We start from the raw sequence: 27,601 nt of genomic DNA on the forward strand, positions 1-27,601 counted from the left end.
TCAGTCCTTCCCCTAAATCCACCTCATCAACCTACCAGGGACTACTATTCCCAAACTACCAATGATTCAGGCAACCAAAGGCCAGTATTAGACATATAATTTATTTATAAAGTGCCTATAGGTCTTATTTCCATTATATCCATCAAAGGGAAGACTCTTACATAGAAATGTGTTAGCTGTTCTGCCTACTTTATTTTAGTCAATGGTATAGTTGGTTGTAAGGTATCTAATACTCCCTTTCAGGCTCTGAAACCTAGTGTGAAGGTATATGCTGCTGAACCCTTGAATGCAGATGACTGCTACCAGTCCAAACTGAAAGGGGAACTGATCCCCAATCTCCATCCTCCAGAAACCATAGCAGATGGTGTCAAATCCAGCATTGGCTTAAACACGTGGCCTATTATAAGGGATCTTGTGGATGATGTATTCACTGTCACAGAGGATGAAATTAAGGTAAGGCTCCAACAAGAAATAACAATAGTGCAATTTCTTAGGCAAAAGAATTTTCTCCTATTAGGAGTAGCAACTGACTCACAGGGACTTAAACTAAGTGACTTCATGACTGTGGGAGGGTACCAAACTACTAAACAGTAGCAGAGTTAGGATGAAAGTGTATATAGCAACAAAATTCAGACTGGGCATATATCCTCACCTGGCCTTTAGAACTTAACTACTAGGATTCCTAGATTCTTTTCCCGTTTCACTAATCCTTACTCCCTTCTATACCAACAGTATGCAACCCAGTTGGTGTGGGAGAGAATGAAACTACTCATTGAACCTACCGCTGGTGTTGGAGTAGCAGCCGTGCTGTCTCAGAATTTCCAAACAGTTTCTCCAGAAGTAAAGAACATTTGTATTGTGCTCAGTGGTGGAAATGTAGACTTAACCTCGCTAACTTGGGTCAAACAGGCTGAAAGGCCAGCTCCTTATCGGTCTGATTTTGTTTAATTTATGCAAAAGGAAGAGGTATGATTTCAGTGTCCAGGTAGTAAAAATTTTGTTTTCCATCTTCCCCTCTTAAACAAGTTTTCAAATCTTAATGGAGAATAGATACTTCAGTAAGATGTAATCATTTTTTAGACTAAGCAGCAGAAAAATTGTCAGTTAAGACACTTGTTAAGAAGACCTTTGTAAACAGAGGCAACAGACTAATTAGCTAAAGTAGAAACTGCAAACTGCCTGATCACAACCTGTAGGCTCCCATCATTGGAGTGGTAACTGGCAAGCAGTATGACAGAATCCCAATGACTCCATTACTCCATGTCCACTTCAGGCGCTGTTGAAGAAATGTCACTTTTCACCCAAGGTACTGGTTCTGAAACATACGGATCATAAGTCCATTTGGGGAAAACTCGTTTATAGAGGTTCATCAGTACTGTGTCCTGAGATTTTAATTTCCCATCAAAGCTGCACTTCATGTGGCCATGGGTACCTAGAAAGAAAACATCAAGTTGGTAAAATTAAAAGTATAAAATTTTAAAGCAATGAATTTCAACCCAATAGTCAATCAGTAACACTGGGGAAATTTAAATAAGGCCCCAAATCCTACATTCTCTTACCCAAAGGCTCCTTGATGTGTCCCCTGCGGCCCCATTTTGTTCTCAGTTCCACTGGTTTAAACCACAGCACGTCCTCTTAAAATGGAGAACACAAAAGACCAAGATGAAACATTTACCCATAAAATGTAAACCCAACCTTTCCAACACACACACACACGCACAAAATCAAATTTCATCCTTCTCCTTCTTCATGCCTACCTCTGTTAAAGAACATGTAACGCACTACTGCCATCTTAGTAAAAATTTTGAAAGGATGACCACTCAAAACAACTCTCTTGATGACTATTCTGTCCGGGTCAACTGACAACAGATGGCCTGTAGCAATAAGACTGTGCATTCCTATGAAGGGAAGAAAGCAGCTATTGAGGAGTCTGTAAGACAATGCCTTCACTTATTGCTCTAATACAGTTAAAGACCTGTGCAAGATTTTCTGAGAAAAACCTTGAAGTAGCAATACACTGTTACCCTCCCAAGATCTGACCCTCAAATCTAAATAAGAGAAAACAGTTATAATCCTATTAAGGACCTGCAGGCCTATTTACCACCGTGAACTCAACTTACCATTGCTTTTCTGCTTGAAAAGCAGCACAGATGCAGGAGGAAAAGTGATTGGTGCATACACTGTCACCACTAAGGCCGCATCAGCAGTCAGGAATCTCTGAAATTTATGTTTATCCGCTGCCACAGTAAAAGATGAAAAAAGAAAAACCAAAAACACTGAGAAATCCATAGGTAATCCAGAGGCCTGTGAAAGTTGTATCACAGCCAACTCATTTTTTTGTTTTTTTTTTGCAGTGCTGAGAATCAAACCCAGGGCCTTATGCATGCTAAGTGTTCTCTACTACTGAGTTATATACCCAGCTGTAACTCCCCTCCACGCTTTTTTTTAATCCCCCTTTGTTTTTTGGGTTTTTTGCAGTATTGGGGCTTGAACACAGGGCCTCACACTTCCTTGGATAGGCACTCTACCACTTGAGCCTCCCCTCAATCCTCAACTGCAATATTTTTGTTGTTGATTCTGGGGCTTATACTCAGGCCTCACACATGCTAGGGAAGGCATTCTACCACTTGAACCACTTCACCGGCCCTTTGTTGGGTTGGATATTTTTGCCTTTTTTTTTTTTTTTCCCCCAGGCTGACCTCGAACCACAATCTCCTGATCCTCTACCTCATGACAAGCTAGAATTATAGATGTGAACTACTAGTGGCCAGTCCAACTGTAACTCTTAAACCAAAAACATCTTGTGTTTCCTTATTCCACTAATTCTCAGAATTTTTCTTGCCTCACCTGGCATGGTAGCACATGCCTATAATCCCAGTACTCTGGTGACAGAGACAGAAAATCATGATTTTTGCAGCCAGCCTGGGCTTCATAGTGAGACCTTGTCTCAAAACAAAAGTAAATAAAAAAATCCTACCTCAACACAATTAAAAGATATAAACCAGTCCTATCAGTTATTTTTCAACAGGCGATAGAATCTTGGAGCTTAAACTGTATTTGGGGTTCAAAAAGTTATCCCAGGTGATTTTTTTGTTTGTTTTTTTGTTGGTACTAGGGTTTGAACTTAGGGCATCACACTTGTGGGCAGGCACTCTACTACTTGAGCCACACCGCCATTTCTTTTTTGTGTTGGTATTTTTGAGACAGGGTCTTGTGAACTTCCTGCCTAGAACTGTTTGTCTCCACTGGCCTCAAATCTTGTTTATTTAGTTTTTGGTGGGACTGGGGTTTGAACTCAGGCTTTGTGCTTCCAAAGCAGGTGCTCTGCCACTTGAGCCACACCTCCAGCCCTCAAATCTTGATGTCTGCCTCCCAAGTAGCTAGAATTACAGGTGTGAATCACCAGTGCCCAGCTAAAATTGTGGGTTTTTTTAATTTTTAATTTTACTTTTTGGCATTATTGCGGTTTGCACTCAGGGCCTCACACTTGCTAAGCAGGTGCTCTACCACTTGAGTTTCTCTACTAGTTCTCATCCCTTACCTCATTTGACAATCAGTGCTTTACGGACACTATCCCTGAGTCAACAGCTCATTAATAAAAATTGGCAAACTTTTTCTACAAAGGCCTAGATGGTAAATACGTCAGGATTTGTGGTCATACAGTTTCTGTTCCAACTAGTCAACTCTGTGTTTGTCACTACTTGTGACAAAAAGCAATCAGAGACAAATACATTTGGAGACTTTTTTAAAGGAAAGAAATTAAAAACAAAAAGGACTGCAAGTTCAAGGCCAACCTGGGCTACATAGTGAGACCTTGTCTCAATAAAAACAAAAATTAAAATTAAAATGTAGTATTTGTATTCCAATAAGACTTTGTTTATAAAAATAAGCAGTGACACAGATTTGGCCCAAAGACTACAGTTCCATGACCTCAGACTTTAATAATACTGAAGTTAGAGGAAAATAAGATATCTGAATGAAGAAATTAATCCATTAGAGAGATTAATCATGCTATTTAGGTAGCATAATTGGTGAGGATAAAAATTATCCAGATAACCACTAATGCTGCCTTCATCTCTTCTTTCTGCCATTGAGTAAGCTAAGGTGATGTTTAAAAGCCCCAAGTTATTTAACAACAAATCTTCCTAGTCCTAGAATGTAGGAATACAACCACTTTTTACCACAGAAGTATTCATGGTTACCATTCTCCAAACTCATATACACCATCTCAAAACCCACATCCTTTCACCCCACTGCCACTCGCACACCAGATACCAAGGTTTCCATACTTTGACACATGCTTTTTTATAAAGCTTTTTTTAAGCTACCAACCCTGATTCAAAACTTACTTTGAAACAAATACTCATGACAGAGAAGCCTCAGTTCCACAGAGATTGCATCACTAGGATGCTTCAGACAGGTTCAGACATTTTGAATAAAAACATCATTGGCTACTAAGTCAGAGTACTGAAAATACCTCTAACCCAGGTATCTAAGAGTGTGAAACTATGTATTCTGCCTCCCTCCACCAAAAATTAGTCTCCCAAAAGAGAATAAGATGGACAAGAATCCAAAAGCTCCCCCCTGCTAACCTGCAGTGTGCTGAGAGAATAAAGGTGAGGCTCGGAAGCGCCTGAATCCACAGTGGAAGATCAGTTCCTCTTTGGCTTTCACAGGTTCAGTGTTGCCAGGATTCCGACTCACCACCATGTTCAATACTGACATCTGAGAACCAAGTAAGAAAAAAAGCTATACAGTCTAAGAATACAACAGTCTAACCTGAAAGAAGGCAAACCAAAGAAACATCAGATTCACTATAAGAACTGACAGTACTAATTAATGTACAAATTAATGTAGTATAAATGACAGAACACAGATTTATCCTTTTTATCCATCAATAATTGGCATTAGAGCTGAACATAGGCTAATTAGAGCTTTCATTCGTCTCTGCTAATTTACCTTCCTACATTTAACATGAGCTCAACCTCCACCACAAAAATCAGTGACTTGTAAGTCACTCACCATATGCACCACTCATTCAAATCTCTTCCTTGACCCTTACTCATACTAATCGAAGGCCAGAGCTATTACATACTCACACTCCAATCTGCATGACTGTCTACATAGAGACCTAAGCTTTGGCCTAAACTCTATCTGAAAACATATTTATCATAGAGAAGTCTCAGAACCACACAGATTTCATCAGTGAGATGCTTCAGACAGGTTCAGACATCATGGGTATAACCATCATTGACTTCTCTATTGTTCTTTGATTTCTAAATCATAAAAGCAGAATCTCATAGCCCAGGGAGCAAATTTCATGAATGGATTGGAAAAGTTTTTTATAACTCTCCATTTTCCACAAGATACTAATTTACCTTCTGTTCATGAGGTAGCAAAGAAAATGCAATCAAGGGTGCTCCTCGCTTGAAGTACTCAACCACTGAGACAGGGACTTCAGAGACATGAAGTGTGACATACCATCCAACCTTCCAAGAGGAAGCAGAAAACAATCACAGGATTACCCTTAATGTCCTGATAACAATAGAACATTTCTCCAACTGTTCTCTCGGAGTACCCTAAAACGCTTCAAGATTGCTTTTCACAGATGCTTCAACTACCCAGATTCAGTGTTTTCAGTTATTATCTTTGAAACTTCTTTGTTCCAACTCAGTGGCCCCTCTGATTCAGCTGACAGCAGCACAAAACTAAGTTGGGTACTCATTCTCATACCAAGAGAAGCAACAAAATAGGCAGTATGGTGGACAAGAAAGCAATACCTCAGCTCCTTCAGCTTCTTTTTCCTCAATCTCTTTAAAGATGCTTTTCCTAGTATTAGTGAAGTTCTGAAACTGAAAGATCCGAGCATAATCTCGAGGAAGGTTTTCCTTAGGATCCCAGGGAGATGTCCGGAAACTCTTGAGGCCTCTATATTTTTGAAAGCTAGAATATAGGAGATTTTAAAGAAATTAAGAGATTTATATGGTGCTACATAAGACTCACATCACTTCTAAATGCCTAAGGTTCTAGTTTAAAAGAGCTCTACCTAGGAATGTAGTTCAGTGGTAGAGTGCTAGCCTCACATGTCCAAGGCCCAGGGTTCAAGCCCTGGCACTGACGGAAAAAAAAAGAAACAAACAAAAAAAAAAACCCTCTTCAGCAGGGCTTGGGGGTGCACACCTGTAATTCTAGCACTCAGAAGGTTGAGGCAGGAGGATTGAAAGCGCGGACTTGGGACTTGGTGTCAAGTGGTAGAACACTTGTTTAGCAAACTCAAGGCTGAGTTCAATCCCCAGTAGCACCAAAAACCAACCAAACAAAAAAAAAAAGGCACTAAAAAAGGAGGATTAAAAGCATGAACTACAGGCTTTCATTGCTCTATCTCAAAAAAAAAAAAAAGAGGGCTAGGCACAGTAGTACACACCTGTAATCCCAGCTACTTAGGAAGCAGAGATCAGAAGGACTGTGGTTCAAGGCCAGCCCAGGCAAAAAGTTAGTTAAGACTCCATCTCAGTAAGCCAGGTATTTTGTGGTTTGCACCTGTTATCTATCATAGCTACAAAAAAGGCACATATAGGATTACCACCTAAGGTCAACCCCAGGGCAAAAACGCAAAATCCTATCCAAAAAATAACCAAGAAAAGGCTGGGGGAAGGAAGAGGGGCACAAGTGTCTCAAATGGTGGAGTGCCTGCCTAGCAAGGGCAAAGGTGGGGCAACGGTGGCTCATGCCTATAATTCTAGCTACTCAGGAGACAGAAATCAGGAGGACTACAGTGGGTAGAAGATGGGACAATACCACTAAAAAGGACTGGTAGAGTGGCTCAAGGTGTAGCCTCTGAGTTCAAGCCTCAGTACTGCCAAAAAAATAAAAGGCAAGGCCCTGAGTTCAAACCCCAGTATGCCAAGAAAAGAAGGGAAAGAAGAAGGAAGCAGGAGAGAGAGGAAAAGAGAATAATTACTATCTCTCAAAACTATCTAATAGTTTAAAAAACACACTCTAAAAACATCTTGAAACAAGTATTTCAGAACAAACTCAGGCTTTTCACTAAGGACAAAATATTTACAATGGCTCCCTGATGCATGTCAGGGAGTGGCTCTTTAATCTGGTAAACTCTGGCTTGGTCAGAGTCTCATCCAGAGAAGACAGGATCATCTTTCATGCTCTTTAACTTTTGCTGTCCTATCCAAATCCCCCTCACACCATAATCCCAACTTTATGCACTTAAACTAAGTATTAGCACCTATAGAAGTATCTGCTAATTAACCTTAGGATCTTCCTTTTAAGTCCTGTAACATTAATCTGTGCCACGGATTAGAACTTGATTATATATTAGTTTCCCACATGTGTGTTGCCTTCCCATATAGAATGTTAGCCCTTTAGGAGCAGGGGCAATGTGTCTCTTTTTGTACCATGCTGACCTAGTTCTGAGCCATAGAAGTTTCAAATAAAAACATATTGTTTGAATTTAGACTTCTTGACAAACCGAATTCTAGCAGCCACATCACGAGGAGTGTCCATTTCATCTGGAAACATCTCTTCTAGTCTTTCTTGTTTATATTTCTCCAACATTTTTTCCTCAGCTTCTTCATCTACTCTCTCATCATACAGATCATCACGCATAGACTCCCCTATAGTCATAGTTTCACATTCCTCCTCTTCTTCCTCTTCACCATTCTCATCCTGTAAAATAAAATATTGTGATAATTTCAGAAGAAACACAGACATCTCTACCTCTAAAACCAAGAATAATCTTACTAGACAATTAATTCCAAGCAATATAAATTCTAATAGATTAAGTCATGAAAGTCTTATTCCCTGGAATCAGTCATTCCTAAGAAACTGACTACACGCACCCCTCAAAGTCAGGATTGTACACTGCTTAGTATTTAGAGCTGTATACACAAGTGGCCCAGTGGCCTCTTTCCTTACCTGAGATTCCTCTTCCATAAAATCCTCATGTTCTAAATCATCATATTCACCTCCTTCCCCACCACTTTCATCACCTTCATCCAAAATCCATTCAGCTTGGTAACTGGATGTTCCTTTGGGAACCTTCTTTACCACCTTAGAACCTTGCTTCATAAAGTCTGTAAAAACCCAAATAAGTAAAGTTATATACCTCCTTTCCCCTGGGTATTCTCACCTATGCAGGATGATACTGCTGTCAACATGGTTACAACATGATAGACACATGAGTAGACCAGACTATTTCAAGTTTATTTTGGCTGCCTCACAATCAACAATACTACATCTAAATAAATCCTGCAAAGGATCTAATGTTGTTTTTCTGTTCATTATAAAACAGTAAGTAATTTTGAGAAATGTAACAAAGTTGTGTCCAATGTTTGTCTAGTGCAATCCTATAGCAATTGGGCAAATAGGGAGGTAACAGAACTTCAACTGTATTTTCAACTCACTCTATCCTATATATAGGGTCTCAGCAGCTACCCTGTAAGGAACTAATCAAAATCCACAATTCCAGATCAGATGTATAACAAACAAATTTGCCACTACCAACCATTTGCCTCATTCAGCTCTTCCTCAGTGGGCCAGGTTTGCTCCCCTTCCATTGGATCTGGGATAACCTCTGTTTGCAAAGACTGCTGTCTATCAGGGTCTGCCTTTACTAGGACCTTAAGGTCTTCTTCCATATCAGTTGTATCATCTGTGGCATAAGTCTGAAAAACAAAAGCAGGTATAACTAGTCAATAACACAGTAATCAGAAAGATTCAGAAGTATCAGTCCTCATGTAGATGAAAAGACAAAACATGTCAGAATTTCTCAAGTGGCCATTTCCTAGAATTTTGACTCTATACCTTTGTTTAGACTGAGGCCTTTCATAATCGTGTCCCTCATCTACCTGCTTAGTATATTCCTCATTCCCATCAAGCTGCTTTCTTCAGAATTCAAACAAACCTTCTTTTCCCATTACTATGCTTAGGTTCATATTGACTCTACATTTTTTCATCTCTAATCAGCTCATAAATCACACTCATCCTTGTCCACATTTCACTCAAGTCTGATCTTTTTTGTGTAGCTTGCTAGTCTACATTCTCAACTTCCACAGCAGGTGTGTACTGTATCCATATCCCATCACAAGAGTTTGCCATTTTTTGTCTAACTCAAGTTAAGTTCTTTAAGAAAAGGGACCACATCTACGTATCTATACAGAACCAAAGTCAGAATCAAATGTAGTGTAGAATATCTAAAAAGAACTAGAAAAATATAACTTACCAACATATTTGTAGTTGACTATTGCCTCATTTTTCAAACCAGCAGTCTTTCTGCTGTCCTAAATGTATAGACTACCTTCTCTGAATTTTTTAACTTGTGTTTTTTGGTGGGACTAGGGTTTGAACTCAGGGCTTTGTGCTTACGGAGAAGGCACTCTAACACTGGAGCCATACCTCCAGCATTCTCCTGTTTCCATTCTGAGCCAATTTACATAGGAATCTATAATATACATTTCTTAAAAACATCCATCTTGGGCTAGGGTTGTAGCTCAGTGGTACAGTGCATGCCTAAGCATGCAGAAGATCCTGGTTTTGTTCCCCAGCATTGAAAAGGGGGGAGGGCAGAGGCCACAAAACACATCAATCTTACCTCCATTGTCATGCTTGAGTCCTTTTGGGATTTAATCACTCTAGTATTTAGAGGAAAAGGGTCCATAGGAGCATCTATCTGTTTCATTTGGAAATCACCATGTCCAACAATATGCAGCAAGCTATTTACATTCATAGTCTTCCCACGAACATAGCCTGAGATTTTCAAGGTTCCCACTAAGTCATTCTCTTTGCTAGGCACAAAATCAGCAGCATGGGCAAACAGGTAGGCCCTTCGATCTCGAAAAGAAAGATGCCTTTGCTTTTGGTTAGCCAACTGCCTAAGCAGCATCCCTGCCTCCTGTTGGGTGTCTAACAAGAGGAGTTTGTCATTAGGAAAGCGCTTCTCCACTGCTTTATTTAGCTTCTTCCTGACATCTATTTGCTTCTTTGGTGGAAGGCCAGAAACTCCCTGGACAGCTAGTGCTGTAAGAAAAAAAAAAAAAAAAAAGCTTTTTAGCTTATTGCTTCAAATCCGCCTGCAGTTCACAAACAACGTAACAGTTCTATTGCAATCCCAGAAATCACTGGGAAAGTCAACACTCAGTTACCCTAAAGAAATGTGTCAGCCTGTAATCCTAGCTACCCAGGAGGCAGAGATGAGGAGGATCTCAATTCGAAGCCAGCCCGGGGAAATAGTTCAAGAGACTCTATCTTGAAAAAAACACTTCAGGAAAAAAAACCCCTGAGTTCAAGCCCCAGGACCGCAAGAAAAAAACCAAACCAAAACAAAACAAAACAAAAAAACCCTCCACATTCTTTCTCCAGGCAAAGGACAGCCCAGAAAAAGGAGTCTTGACTGACAGTTTGTAAATAAATGATCAAATTTAATTTGTACATATATATTCTAAAACAACCCACCAGCTGTGTTTTTGAATCAAATATCAAGCATAGTGTCTGGGAAATTGTAGGTGTACAACAAATGCTAAATTCATTTTCTTTCCTGGCCACCAATACTCTTTCAATGCACTTACTGTAGGTGGGAAGACCCTGAGCAAAAAGGCAGGAAAGGCAGTAATCCCCAGTGCTGTCCCAGCCTTCTAGTGCATCAAGAAGGAACAGGATGGTATCAGCCACTTTAGCCATATCTAACACAGTGTGCAGATCCCCTGAAGATAAAAGACACAGTAAGAAGAAGTGCTTCCCAAGAACACATTATACTCAAAAACTACTACCCAGCACTCCAGAGACTGAGGCAGGAGGATCACAAGTTCAAGGCCAGCCTGAACTGAGACCCTGTCCCAAAAAAAACAGGGTTGTGGGTATAGCTCAGGGTGCTTGCCTAGCATCCAGGAAGCCCTGGGTTCGATCTTCAATAACAGCCAAAACAAAAAAGAAATAGAACCGCTATTTAAACATAAAGACGGGAAAACATTTTATACTCTAACCTGGCCTTGCATGTGTGAAGAACCACCGATGTTTCAAACGTGAGCATAGCAGCATAAAATTATCAGTGCTTCTGCATCCATTCAGGTGTACTGTTCCCAAGTTTCCATCCTGAAACAGTCCAAAGGCCTCAGGAATAGAAATCCTGTTATGCAGAGGCACCACAAGCACCTGATGAGGAGGCCCATCCTTGCTGCCCAGCTGTCTCTTCTCTGCCAGAACCTAAGAATAGAAATGGTCACAGAACACCCCTGTACTATGCTCCTGTACTGCATTTCCAACAGTACAAATATCGCCGCCAGTAACTAGCATCCTTCTTGTTAAAAGCTGTGGGGAGGAGAGTACGGGTGCGGGGGAGGTGAGAGGCGCCTGAAGGCAGGAGCTCAGACTAAATAACGCTCTAGGTCGAGTCTAGACCCGCAGCCCGACGAGTATGTGCTCTAGTGTTATTCATTCTCTATCTCCAACCCCTTCCCGAGTCACGTTTTCTAGCTCAAAGCTTTGTCCTTGAAGAACCGTAGAGAAACCGCACAATTTCCCATCCCCAACTCCTCTCACCGCCTCCTTCTTCTGCTTTCGGAGCTGGCTGGCACGATGCCTCTGGTCTATTCGGCTCAACTCTTTTCTCACCTTCTTGCACAGGACTTTCAGTTCTACACGACCTGGAGGGAAGATCAGAAGGGGTTTTGTGCCAGGTACCAGAAGATCAACAAAGAGGACCCTTCTCTGCCCACCTCAGAAAGGGCCTTTTGCGCGGGTCCCACGCGGGAGACTGTACCTCATTCTAGGCATGGGGAAAAGTAGTTAATACCCGTTAAGCAGACCTTCTTCCTACCCTGCCTTCTCACCTTTGCCGCCCCTCTGTGCGGATCCTCTACCCCCATGTCGCCCGCTTTTATGAGCTTTGTTCTGCTGCTTCAGCGGGCCTGAGCGGTGAGCTGCCATGACGCACAGCTCACGTGCGCCCAGTCACCACCACTTCCGGCCCGAGCTGAGCGTTTCCGGCCCCCAGTGGAGGAAGGCCTTCCGGGGGCGGGACTCCCGCACCCTGTTTGGAGATCTTTTCCACCAGCCAATGAGTGCCGAGATCCCGGAGTCTCAGCAAAGTAGGGGTGGGAACTTTTCCCACTGCGCAGTCCCGGGTCCTGGGCTTTAAAACGCCAGGTATAGATCCTCCGGGCTCGGGCCCTCGGCCTGGGAGGGATGTTTTGCTCCCCAGCTTTTTTTTTTTTTTCATTTTTGCATCACGTAGGAAGATGTTGAGTGGAAAACTCTCCATTCGTGCTGGAGACCTAAACCCTCCCCTCACCTAGATGTGGGTACGCAGCTCCACAGCTTGCAACAGCAGGTGTTCTTTATCACTGAGCAACCTGATCTTTCCCTTCAGACTCTTTTAGTTCCAAGGCGAATTGCGTGGAAGGCGTTTATTTTATCGCCAACTCCGTTCAAGTTCCCGTCAGTTTCTCTTACTCCAACCCGCGCTCCATCTCCCACATAGCCGCAAGAAAGGCCAGAAGGGAGTAGGAGACTCAGTAAGGTGGGACTGGCCGTGACACTCCTGGCTCCGGTTCTCTATAACTGGCGGCTGAGTTCCCACTTCTCTTCTTACAAGTTTTGCCACTGAGAGTCCTGGCTAGCCGTGGGATTCAGAGGAGTCATATGATTAGGCAATGAATGCTTGGCCTCCCAAGCATTCGAGCCACCGGGGACACAATGCCGGGGCTCGGACCTCCCAGCCCCCTCCTTACAGAACAAGCGGTACAACTGGGGTGATCTAACTGGGATGAGGTCAGCCCTGGAGCGTGTGGCTTTCCCCTCGGCCGCGGGAGTCCACTGTCAGCCTAGTCCAGCGCTCACAATGCGGGTTCGCGTCCTTAAGAGGGGAGCGGGCGCGTTGCCATGACAGCGGCCCCCGAAGCGCGCACCCGGGGCCCGCTGCCCCAGGCGCGCGCAGCCTTCCCCCAGCCCCGACCTCCCCCACTCCACTCTGTGTGCGCACCCCTCCCCCGCCGGCAGTGGGAAGGGGCTGGGCCTGCTGCCTGACGTCTGTGCGGGGCTCGGTAGATGGCGGCGGAGCCAAGCACCAGGCAGTGGCTGCGGCGGCGGCGGGCGGGGAGCGCTGCCGGCGGGGGCTCCGCCTTGCGCGTGGGGCGCTGAGCGGAGAGGCGAGGAGGCGGCGAGGGCGAGCGGGGGGCTTGGTGGCCGATCGGCGCCGCCTCCCCGCTACCCGCCTCAACATGGGCAGCGCAGAGGACGCTGTCAAAGAGAAACTGCTTTGGAACGTGAAAAAAGAGGTAAAATCGGGGCAAAGACCCCGGGACTTGCGCACCACCCGCGCGGCCCAGGGGGCAGAAAGGTCCGCGCCCACCCGGGACGCAAGCGCCAGGGATCCGGCCTGGGCCAGGCGGGGGCGGGGTCCTGGACCGGCTGCGGCTCCTGCTCCTCTCACATGGGGGCAGCGCCCCTTCGCCCTAGGAACCTAGCTGGCACCTCAGGGCTTGTTTGCTTCGCGCTCCCGAGGCTCCCGCCCTGTGACGCCAGCCGCGCCGGGGGACCGAGGTCGGGGGAAGGGTGGTGACGATTTCTGGAAAACCAGAGCTGCCCATTCATTGCCTGTGCAGCCTGGGGAAGCGGGCAGAGCCTCCGCCGGCCTCCTGCAACGCCACGCGAGTGATTTAGAGGCTTAGTTCTCGGGTGTCCTGCACCCTCCTCCGCTATCCCTCTGGCAACTGAGTCGTGGTTGTCGGAGGGTTTGCTGCACTCTCCCTGTTCCTCCCTCCACGCCCACATCCTTACCCAGGAATGGGGATTTAAGAATGGTTTTTAACAATTGGATTTTTCCCCCCTTTTGAGGGAAGCCGTCCACGTCAGAAAGAAGAACCTTTCTCTCTCCACCTTGACCCTGCTCAAAGCCCATTTCGATTTCAGTGTGTGTGTGGGAGGGTGCACATATGAATGACTCACCAGCCTATGAGAGCTCAAGCCTGCAGAGTAGATGAAATGAATGAGGTCTCCCCCCACCTGCTTTTGTAGCTAGGTCTGCCAGATGTGTGAACTCCCTAATGGCAGGGAGCCCATCTGCCTTGTTCACTATACAAGTGTGCAGGCACTCAGCAACTATTTGGTAAATAAATCTGATCTTGGAGACTGTGAGGTCCGTGGGAAAGGATGAACTATGGAATAGTCTGGACTTAGCTCTGTGTGACCTTGAATAAGTTGCTTAACCTCTCTGAGTCTTGATTTCTTCATCTCTTATTAAAATATAGATAATGCTATCTATCTCATGTATAAATAGTAACAAAATTGGTTCCTTTACCCTTAGAGTTTCAGGATTGGGGGAGAGACTGGGTTCTAATAAAATCCTTGAAACACTCTACATAGTTGCAGTTACTCTGCCCTAACATTTCTTCCCGTCCCTCTCCTTGGCAGAGATGTAGTTGAAGCCATAATCTTACCAGCTTGTGTAAGACACTTCATTGTGCCTTTGCTGTGAAGTGGCCAAGTAAGGGTTTCTTAAGCCAGGGATATATATCAAATCAGCATTTAAGCTTCATCCTGCCCTCCCCAAGGAAAAGAGAAATCTCAGTAATTATCCCCAGGGGGGAAAATAAAAGCAGTCTAATGACAAAGACTTTCAGGAAGACTATAAACAAAAGCAGGAAAGTAGCTATACCTAATTATATAAGACAGATGTTGCTAGGATTATTGGTTGATCCAAATCTGAGGGTTGGTTAGCATACTGGTAAAGATTTTTAAGAAGATAATGATTCCCGCCCCCTGAACTTAGAAGACTGTATTATTCCAAGAATGAGTCTTTAAAAACTGAGAAATGTCCAGAATATTCCACAACTACATGTCTTCCTGACAAAAGTTGAACTGCTCTGAACTCCATGTACTCCCCACTTCAGTGCTTAGTTTGCAAAAAACGTATCTTGCTCTCTCAGGATAATTGTAGGCAAGGCCAGTCTCTGGTATAATTCTAAGGGCACCATATAGGGTCTCCTAACCCAAAAAATATGTCCCATCAGCTGCTTCAGATGCCTACAGATCTTTAGTTGGGATATTATACTCTGTTTAATACACCTCTTAGGAAGTAATCTAGGAAGCTTTAGAGTACATGAATCAATCCAATCTGACCCTCATTTACCTAACGACTAAGCCATGAGCAGTTCCAGCAGGGAGGAACCTCCACTTACCTACACTTCCTCCCCAGACTCTGGACTTGTCCACTCTCCAAAATGTATAGTGTTTAGTGAAGGCCTTAGAGGCCAGGATAGCATTAGGACACTACATGCCTGTCCAAAGAATGGCAAGACTAGATCTAGGTGGGCAGCAATGGCTCACGCCTGTAATCCTAGCTACTCAGGAGGCAGAGATCAGGAGGATCACAGTTCAAAGCTAACCCCGACATAGTTCACTAGACCCTATTTCAAAAAAACCCATCTCAAAAAAGGGCTGGTGGAGTGGCTCAAGATGTAGGCCCTGAGTTCAAATCCCAGTACCAAAAATAAATAAATAAATAAGACTAGTTCTGTCCAGAAATCACTTTATCTGTAAAATTTTACACTGGGATAGGGAAAATCTAGCTCTCCAATCTCCAGTGTTAGTGTATGTCTCCTTGGCAGACTCTCCCAGGACATCAATAGTACTTAGTTTAAGTGTTGTGAACAATTAGCACCTCATATACCACTGATGGGAGTGTAAATTAGTACAATCACTTTGGAGAGCATTTTGGCAATGTCTAGTAAGGCAGAATATATGCATCAGAAATTCCTTGCATGGAAATATAAATTTTAAAAAGCTAGCACATATGTTCACTTAAAGACATGTCTAGAATGTTCATAGCAACATAGAAGCAAGCATAAAAGCGTATCATTCATAAAAGCCCCAAACAGGAAACTACCCAAATGCCAATTGTGGTGTGTTTATCACACTATGGGAAATGAATGATCTACAACTATACACAAAATGAACAAATTCTATAATAAGGTGAGCAAATAAAACCAGTCACAGAAGAGCACAATGGCTCATACCTATAATCCCAGCTCCTCTGGAGGTGGAAATGAAGAGAATTGTGATTTGAGAGCAGTCCAGGCAAAAAACAAGACCCCATCTCAACCAGTAAAATTGGTCATAGCGGCACACTTGTCATCCCAGCTACAAGGGAAGCATAAATAGGAGGATTGCAGAGCAGGACCCAGGCAGAAACACAAGATCCTATTTGCAAAGTAAAGCAAAAAGAGCTGGGATTGTGGCTGAAGTGGTAGAGCAAGGTCCCTGAGTTCAAACTCCAGTACCAAAAAAAAAGAAAACCAGCACCAGGTGTCAGGTGTCCTTGGCTCCCATCTGTAATCCTAGCTACTCAGGAGGCAGAGATCAGGAGGATCACAGTTCAAAGGTAGTCCAGGCAAAAAGTTCCAGAGACCCTATCTCAAAAAATAATCTGAACAAAATGGGCTGAAGGTGTGACCCAAGCCGTAGAATGCCTGCTTTGAAAGCACAAAGCCCTGAATTCAAACTCTCCCATTCCCACCAAAAAGAAAATAAAAAACCGTTTTTTGGGGGGTAGGTGGTAGAGATTGAACCTAGGGCTTTAGATACTAGGAAGCACTCTGCCACAGAGCTATACCTCCAAGCTCTATAAGTGCTTTCTTTGTTTCTTTTTCTTTTCTTTTTTTAGTGAAAATGACAGCAAAGTTTATTAGGTAAGAAATTTAGGATAATAGGATAAAAATAAGGAGAAATAAGGAAAAACATTTCCTGCTCCCCTACAAGTACTTTCTACTAAAGAAAGATGTCACTTGGCTGGTGAAGTGGCTCAAGTGGTAGAGTGCCTGCCTAGCAAGTGTGAAGCCCTAAGTTCAAACCTCACTGCCACCAAAAAGAAAAAAAAAAAAAAAAGGAAGAAAGATGTCACTCAAAAGCTTCTAAACATCAGAGTTTTAGAACCTAGATAAAAAGAATGAGAACATGTAGCTAGTGTTCCTGAGGCATGGATGGACCTGCCCACTAACCTGAGAAGGGAAAGAAAAGGAGGGGTAGGTTGTTTATCTGCAGGCTGTACCTAGAGCCCTTCTCCAGCTAAGTGTAGATGAGCAAACAGCCTCCTATCCCTGTTCTCCAAGGCAGGACACTTTCACCTGGACTAGACCTCTGTTCTGATTAGTTGGTGGGTTTTGACATCTCTTTTCCTGGTTTCATCTCCATAAGGCTTGAAGCAGGCTGTGTTAAAGAAAATTTGCTTCCCTACTCCCCTCATTCTTATCATCTCTGCAAGTGTCTAAAAACCCAGTCATGCTAATTTACCTTCCTGGAGACCTGGTTTTCTTTTTTCCTTTCCTTTCCTTTTTCCTTTCCGTGCTGAGCCTTGTGCATGCTCTACCAGTGAGCCCCTGAAGTCCTTTGATCAGGAAAAAAAAAAGAAATAATAATGATGGTGGACTGGGGCTGTAGCTTACCTACAGAATGCTTACCTAGCATGCTTGAGACCCTGGATTTGATCCCCAACACTGCAATCAATCAATCAATCAATAAAACAATGCTATACATTTATTCACAGGTGAAACAAATCATGGAGGAGGCTGTCACCAGGAAGTTTGTGCATGAAGATAGCAGCCACATCATTGCTCTATGTGGTGAGTAACTTAGCAATGATGGGAGGTAGGTTTAATATTGAGGACACTGTCCTGGAGCAGGAAAAAATAAGTCCTCGGGTATAATGCCCAAAATTGGCTGCAAGTCCAAATCAATGAAAAGCTTTTGAAATTTCTTGGGCCCTAACCCAAACCTACTGAATCAGGATCTTCAGGATCTAAGAATCTATGTATTTTTAGTTTCCTGGGACTAAAATAGTTATTGTGCATCAGTCACCTGAAGGGCTCGTTAAAACACATTCCTGGGTCCCAGCTCTGGAGTTTCTGATTCTAGTAAATCTGGAGCAGGCCTGAGACTCTGGATTTCTAACAAGCTCACAGGTGAGGCTGATGTTTCTGGTCTGGGGACCACACTTTGAGAATCACTGCTCTAGGTAATTCAGGTTTGGGAACCACTGCTCTTATCCTTCTTTTAACTTTGGGAAAGGGTTGGTACTTTTAGGATGCTTTCTGCATTGTGTTTACTTTCAACCTAGTATGCCCCATCATTCTAACTCTCCATGCACTTACTTGGATGTAAGGAGGGATAGCCAATGCCTTCCAGCCATAGAAGGGGCGAAAGTCCATAACATACCAATACTTTCTTCTCAACATGAAGATTTTTGCCTTTGTAGTAGAAAGCTTATCCCTACATAGAGTTTTCTTAGAATTCCAGAAATTTGACTTTCTTCTAACCATCTAACCACCACCACCCCTCTTTTTCTTTTCTTTTTTTTTTTTCAATACTAGGGATTGAATCTAGGGCATAGTGTATACTAAGCATGCACTCAGAAAGGATGCTTTTTGACAGTAGTACAGTTAGACAGAGTTGCCTTTCACGTGAGTCCAGCAACAAACACTCCAGGAAGAGCTCCAGATTCTGTTTTCATGCAGAGAAATGGCGGTGACAAAAATAGACAAAGTCTGTGCCCCAAGAACTTACATTCTGGTTTTTTTTTTTCTTTCAGTACTGGGTTTTGAACCCAGGGTCTACCCCTACAGCCATTCCACAAGCCCTTTTTCAAGGGATGGGTATTTTTGAGATAGGGTCTCATGAACTATTTGCCCTGGCTGGCTTCGAATCTCAATCCTCCTGATCTCTGCCTCCTGAGTAGCTAGGATTACAGGTGTGAGCCACCAGCGCCCAGCTTGGGAACTTATATTCTGTTTAGGGAGGTAGACACACAACAAACACACAAATATACCCATCACAAAAAAGGGCTGGTGGAGTGGCTCTAGGGGTAGGCCCTGAATTCAAACCCCAGTACCACAAAACAAATAAACAAATAAAAACAGAGCTGTCATGTGATCATAGGTAGTGATAAGAACTATAAAAAATAAAGCAGAGAGCTATGGGAGGGTGATAGGGAAAGGCAGCTGATGAGTGAGCAGATGCTAAGCAACACTGGGGTTTGAATCTTGGTGCTCTGCTTACTACTTAAGTCATCTTGCGCAAGTTTCTTTTTTCTTTTTTTTTTTCTTACTTGCCCAGTTATGCATGGCTTGATGCTTCGTTTTGTCAAAGTACACACACAAAAGAAAACAGAATCCAATAGTGCAAACAGCTTGTGAATGGGTGCCATGTGTACGCAGCCATCGGAGAATGAGGGAAAGGGGACTGGAGGAAGTCAAGTAGGAGAAAAGTTGTGAGTGTCCCACATTCAGGGCCATTTGGATAGAAACAACTATCAGGTCTCCTGGAATCGGTCCTGAGAAGCAGTAAGTCTTTCGCTTCTGCCTCCTGCCTGGAAGCTCAGAGCTCTTTCCAGCAAACCAGCCTTCAAAGTTCTAAAGTCAACCCAGGAGCAAGAGGAACCCAGTTCTGCTGGTCCTCAGAAGGTACTTTAGGGCCACCAATTCAAACTTAAATGCCCACAGAGTCAAACAAAAATGTCTGTCGAGATGTGAAACAGCAGGCAGTGTCAGGGATGAAAGTGATCTGGATAGCACTTTCCCCGTCTGAAGAAGGACAGCCATTGTTTAGCTCCTCTAGGAATGTGGGCCCAACCTTCCCATGGCCTCTGTTTTATTTTAAAAGGAACCAGAAGTCTGGGATTTTATATAAAATTTCTCACTTTGTAAATGCTGATAACTAATTCTCATTAAAAAAAAAAATGTGTGGGCAAACAAAAGGCATCCATAGGCCTCTGCCAGTTTGCTGCCTCTGCCTTGGGCTCAGTACATAGTTACTGAGGAGACTGAACAGGAGGGGTTGCCAACAGTATTAAGCTAAATTAGTTGGGGAAGCTCCTGAGCTAGAACCACGTGAGTGCCAACTTCCTGGCTTCCCAAGAGAAGGCGCTAAGCAGAGGGCACACACACAGTGTAATTTAGTGATACAGTAGCCTGCCCTTTGCCCCTAGCTACTCAGGAGGCAGAGATCAGAAGGACTGAGGGTCAAAGCCAGCCCAGGCAAAATAGTTCACAACCATATCTTGAAAAAAACCATCACTAAAAAAGGGCTGGTGGAATGGCTCAAGATGTAGATCCTGAGTTCAAACCCCAGTACCACCAAAAAAAAAAAAATCCATATTTTAAGAAGATCCAGGCAGGTGCAGTGGTATAAGGCTATAATCTCAGGATTTGGGAGGCTGAAGCAGGAGGATTACAAGATTGAGGCCAGCCTAGGCTACATAGCAGACCTGTTCTCAGGCCCACAGGATTTCTTACCGTATACACTGCCAGCAAAGCCAACTGATTATAGGGGCGTCCATTCTTGGGAGCAATGTGCTGGGCCTTCAGGTACCAACTAGAAGAGAAAAACAGTAAGAAAATGCTAGTTCCATATCACCTCTTTCCCAATTCATTCTGATAACCCTACTATTTAAGGCATAATCTGGAGGGTGAGCTCGATGTTGCCCTGGAATGGTAAAGCATGACTAAAGAGACCAATAGTGATACTGTAGGACATCCACATGGAATGCAGCTCAAGTGGACCACTGCTTAATAGGGTTTCTCTTAATGCCACAGAGGGAAGAGGAATAACAAACTGAGAAAGAATACCTGCGTGCTTTCCCATAGTTTGCTGTATCATTGGCTTGCTCCCGATACCTAGCGATATCTCCTTGGCAAATCATACATCGCTGGGCGCTGATCAAGGCATATTTTACCTTCGAGAGAAACAATCAATTAGTAGAGTACCCTCAAAACACAAACTTGAATCCCAAAGGACAGGGATGCAGCCAAAATGACAGAATAGCATTGACTGAGGACTAATTGTTAAGTACAAAGTTTTCAGCCTAACCTTGACTACTGAAACACAGCCAATAGCATGACACAAAATTTACTGATAGAGCATGGTGGCAGCCAGGTACCGGTGGCTCATGCCTGTAAACCTAGCTACTCTGGAGGCAGAGATCAGGAGGACCCAGGTTTGAAGCCAAATAGTTCTAGAGACCCTATCTCAAAAATACCCAGTACAACAAAGGGCTTGGCGGAGTGGCTCAACTGGTAGAGCGCCTGCCTGGCAAGCGGCAAGGCCCTGAGTCACAGTGGCAGAAGGGAGAGGGGTGATTCTTATTTTGACTCTCAGGCAAATGGAAGATGACATTCCAAAACTAAGAGTCAGGAGACCTGACTTTGTAATTGTATGTGATTCCAAGGAAGTCCCTGGGACCCTTCATCTGACTATAAAAATATATATTCTATAGGGAAATGGAGGGAATAAATGAAGAAACAAAGTGGTATACAAATATTAAGACAATTGGTTACTCTGTTCTTTTCCTGCCATCATTATAGTCTTTCCTCACACTCACTATACTACATTCTCTTCATCTAAAACAAGTTACTTTTTACCAAATACCTACAACGTGCTAGATAGCCTCAGTACTATAACTATGTTTTCTCACTGACAGACTTGGAATATATCAGTGAGAAAACAACAAAGTGAACTCTTAACAATTCTAAGACATGGGCCTAATCCAAAAACATCTCCCTAAGGAGCATTATTTCACAACATCTAATTACATTCCACTCTACAAAAAAATTAACATGTCACCAACTAAAACACAAAGCTTCTCTGAAAATAGACATTCCTGAGGAAGCTAAGTTAACTGGTTGCTGTGCATCAGCCTCGGCACATAACTCAAATTTGTGCCTCAGCAAAGTTACACATCATGCCACACACTCTCAGAGTCCTGACTCTTCCACACGTTCGATGAACAAATAGCGCAAAAAAAAAAAAAAAAAACCCTAGGTATTTAACTGATAAAGCACAAAGAAAACTGGTTATTGTCACCATGCTACAGCCACTTTGCCATCTCAATGACAGCGAAAATACAAAACAAATTCTTTCAGAGGTTCTCTATCATCATCAGAATGAGATCCTCGATGCTGGAACCTCTGCTCACCTCTGAGGACCACCTTCCACTCCTCTCTATGCCTCAGTGACATATCCCCTAACACGCCACACCTTTTCCACTTCAGCATCTTCAGTTATACTGTCTTCTATAATGTTCCTCTTCCCATATACCTTCACCTGGCTAATGTCTGGGGGTCTTTAACCTCAGTTCTCCATGATCCTCTAAGCCAGGTTAACCTCTTTACAGGATATACCCACAAAAAATAAATAAATAAAAAGAATACCTGGGTGGGGCTGGGCTTAGTGGCTTACATCTGTAATCCTACCTACTCAGGAGGCAGAAATCAGAGGGCTCGCCATTCAGGGGCAGCCTAGGCAAAAATTTTGGGACACCTTATCTCAACCAGTAACAGCTGGTTATTGGTCAAAAATGACCAATGCAAAAAGGGCTGGTGGACTGGCTCAAGTGGGGGTAGAGCTCCTGCCTAACAAGCGTGAGGCCCTGAATGCAACCCTCCTGGGTTGGTTTGGAGATGTAGCTCAAACGAAACAGCACCCAAACATTAGGCCCTGGAACCCTGCCATGGACAAATCCAAGAATGCTGAAGCCAGGCTTTTGTTCATGTGAACGAGGGAGAGAGGCAGAAGGTACATTTGTTCAGTGTTTGCTGTGGTTGTTCCTAAACCTGTCTGTCTAGACATCAGTCAGGCCCTGCAACTAGAATGCATCCTAGTGAAGAAGTTTTGCTGGCAAACTCAGCTGCCAGGAAGGGGGCTTCTCCATGTGCTGTTCCTTTTACCTCAGCACACAGAACATGGCTATAGTGCTGCTTGACTATGGACACCTCCCAGTGCCCAGGCCAGAACACTGGGGTCTGTGTTACTGCCCCTCATGCTGACAGAGGGTAGAGCTTGGAGATGGGCTCAAAAACCACCATCTTGGAAAAGGGAACTTTGATACCCCTGTTTATTTTAAAATCTCATTTGGCTCCATAATATGGTCTTTGATTTTTTTTTTTTTTTTTTTTGATGCTGGGGTTTCAACCCAGGGCTTGCACACTAAGCATGGGCTCTCACCTCTACCTTTGAGCTATATGAACCCTGAGACTGGCCTTTTGAGGTTTTTTTGTTTGTTTGTTTGTTTTCAGTTCTCAGTACTCTATCACACTTGAGCCATGCCTGCAGCCCTGAACTTTTAAATTTTAATGTAAAGACTTCTTGTTGAGAGTTGGGGGTATAGCTCCATAGTAGAGCACTTCCCTGATATGTGTGAGACTCTGTTCAATCCCCAGCACTACATTTTAAAAAAGAAGAAGAAGATTTAGCATTTAGTCAAATTAATGCTTCATGTTTTTCCTGTGACTTCATGAACTGCCCCACTCACACCATAGGCTAGTATCTTCTGCTACACCCTCCCTTGGAGGGAAAGGTGCTTTTAAAATGTATTTATAGACAGAGCACTCAAGGTCAGAGTTAAACAGCAAATTGTTTAAAATGTATTTATAGACAGAGCACTCAAGGTCAGAGTTAAACAGCAAATTGTTCCAAGTCTTGCCTTTAAACCTTTCATCTGAACTAGTAATGTGTGTGCTTATAAGAATGCATGTGTTTAAAAGAGGCGTGGTTATTCCTTTGTCATCAAGGGATCTGAGGTCATTCAGGTAATCCAGGCATCAATCTCTGGACCTGCCCTTCCCTTTGGTTCAGACCTGGGAGTCTCTGAATCTACAGTATCTCTATTTATTCTGATTGGGTGCTGAGGTTGTACTAACTTTTGGTGGGTAGAGAGAGGCTTCTGGCTGGCCGAGCAGGTTTTCAGACTTCACTATGTCTTCTCACAATACCACTAACCCCAAGGGTTTTGGGGCAGGTGTAGCCCGGGCCAACTGGCCAGCCTTGCCCCTTTTGTCATGACCTTCCCTGCTTTCTTGGGTGCAGAAGGGTCAATCTGAGTGCTGCTTCAGGCTGAGGGTGAATTGTAATGGGAGACAAGGGTGGAGTCTGTAGGGCTGGGAATAACATCAGGCTTTATTAACCAGCTCCCTATTGCTAAGCAGCTTTCATTAGTCAGGAAGGTCTGCCCTGCAGTGAGCTCCTTTAGGGAATGGCAAGGAAATGCTAATAAGCTGAAAAAAGCAGCAGATGCCACAGGAGGCTTGCGTCCCACCTGCGGTATCACAGCACATTCTGAAATTCAGACTCCAGGCAGTTTTCAGTCTGTCTCTTCAGCAAGAGGGATTCCTTCTTCCCACCTGCACTCCATGAATAGTAGCTCAAGCTCAGAAAAGATGCAGCAGAAAGGAACTGGTTCCTCTCCCTATGTACTGGGCATGTAGTATGATCTGTAACTGGCTCTTTGGAGCCAGACAGATCCAGATTCACATCCTGGCCATACCACTCAGTGTGTAGCCATAGCCAGTTACTCCTCTCTCAGCCTGCCTCTAAAAGGTGGGTATGTGGATTGGAAGAGCCATGCAGGGCCGGGGTATAGTTTAGCTCAGTGGTAAAGCACTGAGGCCTTGCCTGGGTTCAATCCTCTGAGCCTCAAAAACAATTTTTTTAAGAAGGAGGAGAGGGTGGGGAGATGGAGAGATGGGGATAGCAAATATAGATGATTTTCTTGAGAATTTTTACATAAGAGAGGTGGGGGGGCAGCTAAATGGAGCAATACCCAGATGAGGATGCAGGGCTAAGGAAGGTAGTGTTTTTTTAAGGAGAAAATTATAAAATGTTTATATTCAAATGAGAAGTATCTAATAGGAAAAAAAGATAAAGAAAAGAGAAGGCACATTTGCTGGAATGATGTCCTTACAAATGTGAGAAATGCTAGGCTCCATTGTGCAAATGGCCTGAGAGAGGAGCACTACACTACCAGAAAATCATAGGTGTGGGAGGGAAGGCAGCGACGGGCATGAGCATAAGGAGGATGGCACCAGTGCTCACTGATAACCTTCAGAGTGCTGGGCAGGGATCAAGAAGCCTGTTGCACCTTTGCATGTACAGTTCCTTTTTTTTTCTTTGGCGGTACTGGGGTTTGAACTCAAAGCCTCACACTTGCTAGGCAGGTGCTCTACCACTTGAGCCACTCCATCAGTCCTTTTTTTATCATGTTTTTTTCCAAGACAAGGTCTCACAAACTATTTGCCAGAGCTGGCTCCGAACCCTCCTGATCTCTGCTTTCTGAGTAGCTAGGATTACAGGCATGAGCCACCAGCACCGGCTCACAGTTGCTTTTCATCATCCAGCATTCATTGATTTGGGACCTGTTATTTTCTCTAGCTGCAGCTAAAGCTGAGAGAGGTTCACTGATTTGCTCAGGTGATGAGAGGAGCTACTGTTTGGACTACCTGTCTTGGTCCAGAGTCTGTACTGCCCAGGGATTGATGTCTATGAGACCTACCCAGGAGTGGGGACATTGCAGGAGAGTCAACTCTCATGGAGACTCAACTGCAATCCTCTAACAGGGCACATGGTGTCCAGAGACCTGGGAGGTAATGGGTCCCTTGCCAAACTGGCTGAATGCTTCCCAAAGTTGAAGCAAATAGCCAATATCACCAATGTGGGCTGAGAAAAAAATGCATACTAGTTACAGTAGAAATGTTTGTTCTGAGTGGAGGCAGTCATTACCAGACCTTGAGTTGGAAGAGCCAGTCGGAGGGCTGCAGCATGACTCAAGTGGTAGAGCACCCGCCTAGCAAGTGTGAGGCCCTGAGTTCAAATTCCAGTACTGCTAACAAAACAAACAAGCAAAAAGAAACAGCCCATCAAAGAAGAAAAAAGTAGGGAGGAGAGAGGCCTGCTGGTACCTCCTTGTTCCTTCTGCTTCATCTGCTGCAGCAGAGCTCCAACTTCCTCCTCTGGCAGCTGGAGAAAGCTACCTACCTCTCCCTAAATTCCCCCTTTTTTTGTTTGTTTGTTTGTTTGTTTGGGGGTACTGGTGTTTGAACTCAGGGGCCTCATACTTGCTAGGCAGGCATTCTCCGCCAGTCCATTTTCTGCATTGGCATTTTCCAGTTAGGAACCCCTGTGGCAAATAGTTCCTCCCAAGTAGCTAGGATTACAGGCATGAGCCACTGGCACCGGCCCTCTTTCCAGGGACCTGAACCAATAACCCCATGACACTGGAGGCTGACTGCTCTACCCCCACTTCCTCCCTCTGGTTCTCTATGGCAGCCATGATTGAACTCCCCCAGATGGCAGCCGAGAGTAAACATGAAACTGAGCCAGCGGTAGGGGGAGCCGGCTACACTTGGCCACACTACTGTCCTCCCATCCCCAACCCCTCCCCATAGTTCCTACTGTAACCAGGCTGAACTAAGTGGGCTTATCCAGGCCACTTAGCTGCTAAGCACTGGTTTAAATATAGATATATATGTACATGAGAGGCAAGGTGGAATGTGGAGGGGGGGGGCCTCCCAGATTCTGCTTTATTTCTTAGAACCTCTAGCTGATTGAGGACCCCTTCCCCACCCACTCCTGCATTTCCTGGCAGCCATAGCTTCAGTTTATTTTTGTAAGTCTCTGAGAGACCTATGCTTTTCCCAGCCTATGGAATGGTTTCTCTGATCCCTGCCAGCTCAGGTTATGAGCTGCTGCCCCAGGCAGGCACCACCAGGGTTAGGGAACCAAGCCATTTGGAAGACCCTATTTGTCTGGAGAAAATCTCTGCCATAATCTCATGTTAGGAACCCTTGATGGTCTCCTATTAGATTACTATAGTTATTATTTTGAACTGGTAATATATTTACCTGGTTCTAAAATCAAAACTATATAAAAGGTGTACTCTTAATGTCTTACTCTTTTCCCTGCCCTCATTCACCTACTTCCCTTCTGTTTACCAGTTCCCACACAGGTTATCACTTTTGTATCTTATGTACCCTTTTTTTGTGTGTGTATGTGGTACCAGGGCTTGAACTCAGGGCCTATACCTTGAGCCACTCCACCAGCCTTTTTCTGTGTGTGTTAGGTATTTTCGAGATAGGGTCTCACAAACTGTTTGCCCGGACTGGCTTCAAACATGATCCTCCCAATCTCTGCTGCCTGAGTAGCTAGGATTGCAGGCATGAGTACCAGTGCCCAGGTTATGTACTCTTCTGGAGTTTTTTTAAAATCTTAATAAAAAAGATTGTAATTTTCACCCACCCACCATTTTTGTAATTGAAAGATGCTATGCAGTCGTACTGCCCTGCATCTTCCTTTTTTTTTTTTTGTAATATCAGGGTTTGTACTCAGGGCCTATACCTCGAGCCACTCCACCAGCCCTATTTTTGTAGTGGATTTTTTCTAGATAGGATCTCATGAAATATTTGCCTGGGCTGGCTTCAAACCAAGATCCTCCTGATCTCTGCCTCCTGAGTAGGTAGGCTTATCGGCATGAGCCAAGGGTGCCCCACTGCATCTTACTTTGGGGAAGCTTTCCATTGTTAGTTCCTAGAGAGTATCTCATTGTTTTTTTTAGAGTTGCACAAGATTCTACTGTGTGAACATACCATATTGACTTAACCTGACCCCTATTGATGGGCATGTGGATGGTTTCCAGTCATTTGCTATTACATGTAACTAAGTAGTCATGCTGTTATATCTGTAAGAAAGATTCCAAAAATAGGGGTTGCGTGTCAGAAGGTATCTGCCACATTGACAGATAATATCAAATTGCCAAATAGAAGTCTATCCATCC

The 27,601-nt window shown here is 43.9% G+C and overlaps 4 protein-coding genes and 2 non-coding genes across 14 annotated transcripts in view; 2 read left to right on the plus strand and 4 right to left on the minus strand.

The window, feature by feature from the left end:
• Srr (serine racemase) overlaps positions 1 to 948 on the plus strand; it is a 17,816-nt gene extending 16,868 nt beyond the window's left edge. For all 6 annotated transcript variants that reach the window (XM_074046611.1, XM_074046616.1, XM_074046615.1 and 3 more), the window contains 2 exons: positions 244 to 453; positions 733 to 948. In XM_074046611.1, coding sequence (XP_073902712.1) covers positions 244 to 453; positions 733 to 948 — 426 coding nt within the window. The remainder of the gene's footprint in view (positions 1 to 243; positions 454 to 732) is intronic.
• Smg6 (SMG6 nonsense mediated mRNA decay factor) overlaps positions 1 to 20,830 on the minus strand; it is a 266,332-nt gene extending 245,502 nt beyond the window's left edge. Inside the window, exons 1-2 of the mRNA XM_074046589.1 lie at positions 20,628 to 20,830; positions 20,295 to 20,373 (exon numbers count right to left, since the gene is read on the minus strand). The gene's annotated coding sequence lies outside the window, so the exon portion shown is untranslated. The remainder of the gene's footprint in view (positions 1 to 20,294; positions 20,374 to 20,627) is intronic.
• Positions 83 to 11,996, minus strand: Tsr1 (TSR1 ribosome maturation factor). 2 transcript variants are annotated; one of them, XM_020180570.2, is made up of 15 exons: positions 11,841 to 11,996; positions 11,551 to 11,654; positions 10,995 to 11,214; positions 10,581 to 10,715; positions 9,608 to 10,032; positions 8,522 to 8,681; positions 7,933 to 8,090; positions 7,487 to 7,683; positions 5,781 to 5,943; positions 5,379 to 5,489; positions 4,593 to 4,725; positions 2,121 to 2,237; positions 1,758 to 1,898; positions 1,560 to 1,634; positions 83 to 1,432 (listed from the first exon to the last, which is right to left on the minus strand). In XM_020180570.2, the coding sequence occupies exons 1-15, from the start codon at positions 11,935 to 11,937 to the stop codon at positions 1,254 to 1,256; spliced, it is 2,415 nt and encodes an 804-aa protein (XP_020036159.1). In that variant the 5' UTR covers positions 11,938 to 11,996; the 3' UTR covers positions 83 to 1,253. The 2 variants fall into 2 exon arrangements, with proteins under 2 accessions (XP_020036159.1, XP_073902697.1); XM_074046596.1 differs by lacking the exon at positions 2,121 to 2,237.
• On the minus strand, positions 4,367 to 4,459 carry LOC141414534 (small nucleolar RNA SNORD91 family). Its single transcript, XR_012439549.1, has one exon. It is a non-coding gene; the product is annotated as a small nucleolar RNA SNORD91 family (small nucleolar RNA).
• LOC141414535 (small nucleolar RNA SNORD91 family) lies at positions 5,170 to 5,262 on the minus strand. The gene has a single exon (XR_012439550.1). It is a non-coding gene; the product is annotated as a small nucleolar RNA SNORD91 family (small nucleolar RNA).
• Sgsm2 (small G protein signaling modulator 2) overlaps positions 12,164 to 27,601 on the plus strand; it is a 35,243-nt gene continuing 19,805 nt past the window's right edge. The window contains exons 1-2 of one of the 3 annotated variants that reach the window (XM_074046595.1): positions 12,164 to 13,286; positions 17,552 to 17,627. In XM_074046595.1, the coding sequence (XP_073902696.1) occupies positions 13,230 to 13,286; positions 17,552 to 17,627 (133 nt within the window). In that variant the 5' untranslated portion in view covers positions 12,164 to 13,229. The remainder of the gene's footprint in view (positions 13,287 to 17,551; positions 17,628 to 27,601) is intronic. The other 2 variants (XM_020162054.2, XM_020162055.2) reach the window with 2 other exon arrangements.

Source organism: Castor canadensis, chromosome 11 (genome assembly GCF_047511655.1).
Source record: "Castor canadensis chromosome 11, mCasCan1.hap1v2, whole genome shotgun sequence".
Lineage (NCBI taxonomy): Eukaryota > Metazoa > Chordata > Mammalia > Rodentia > Castoridae > Castor > Castor canadensis.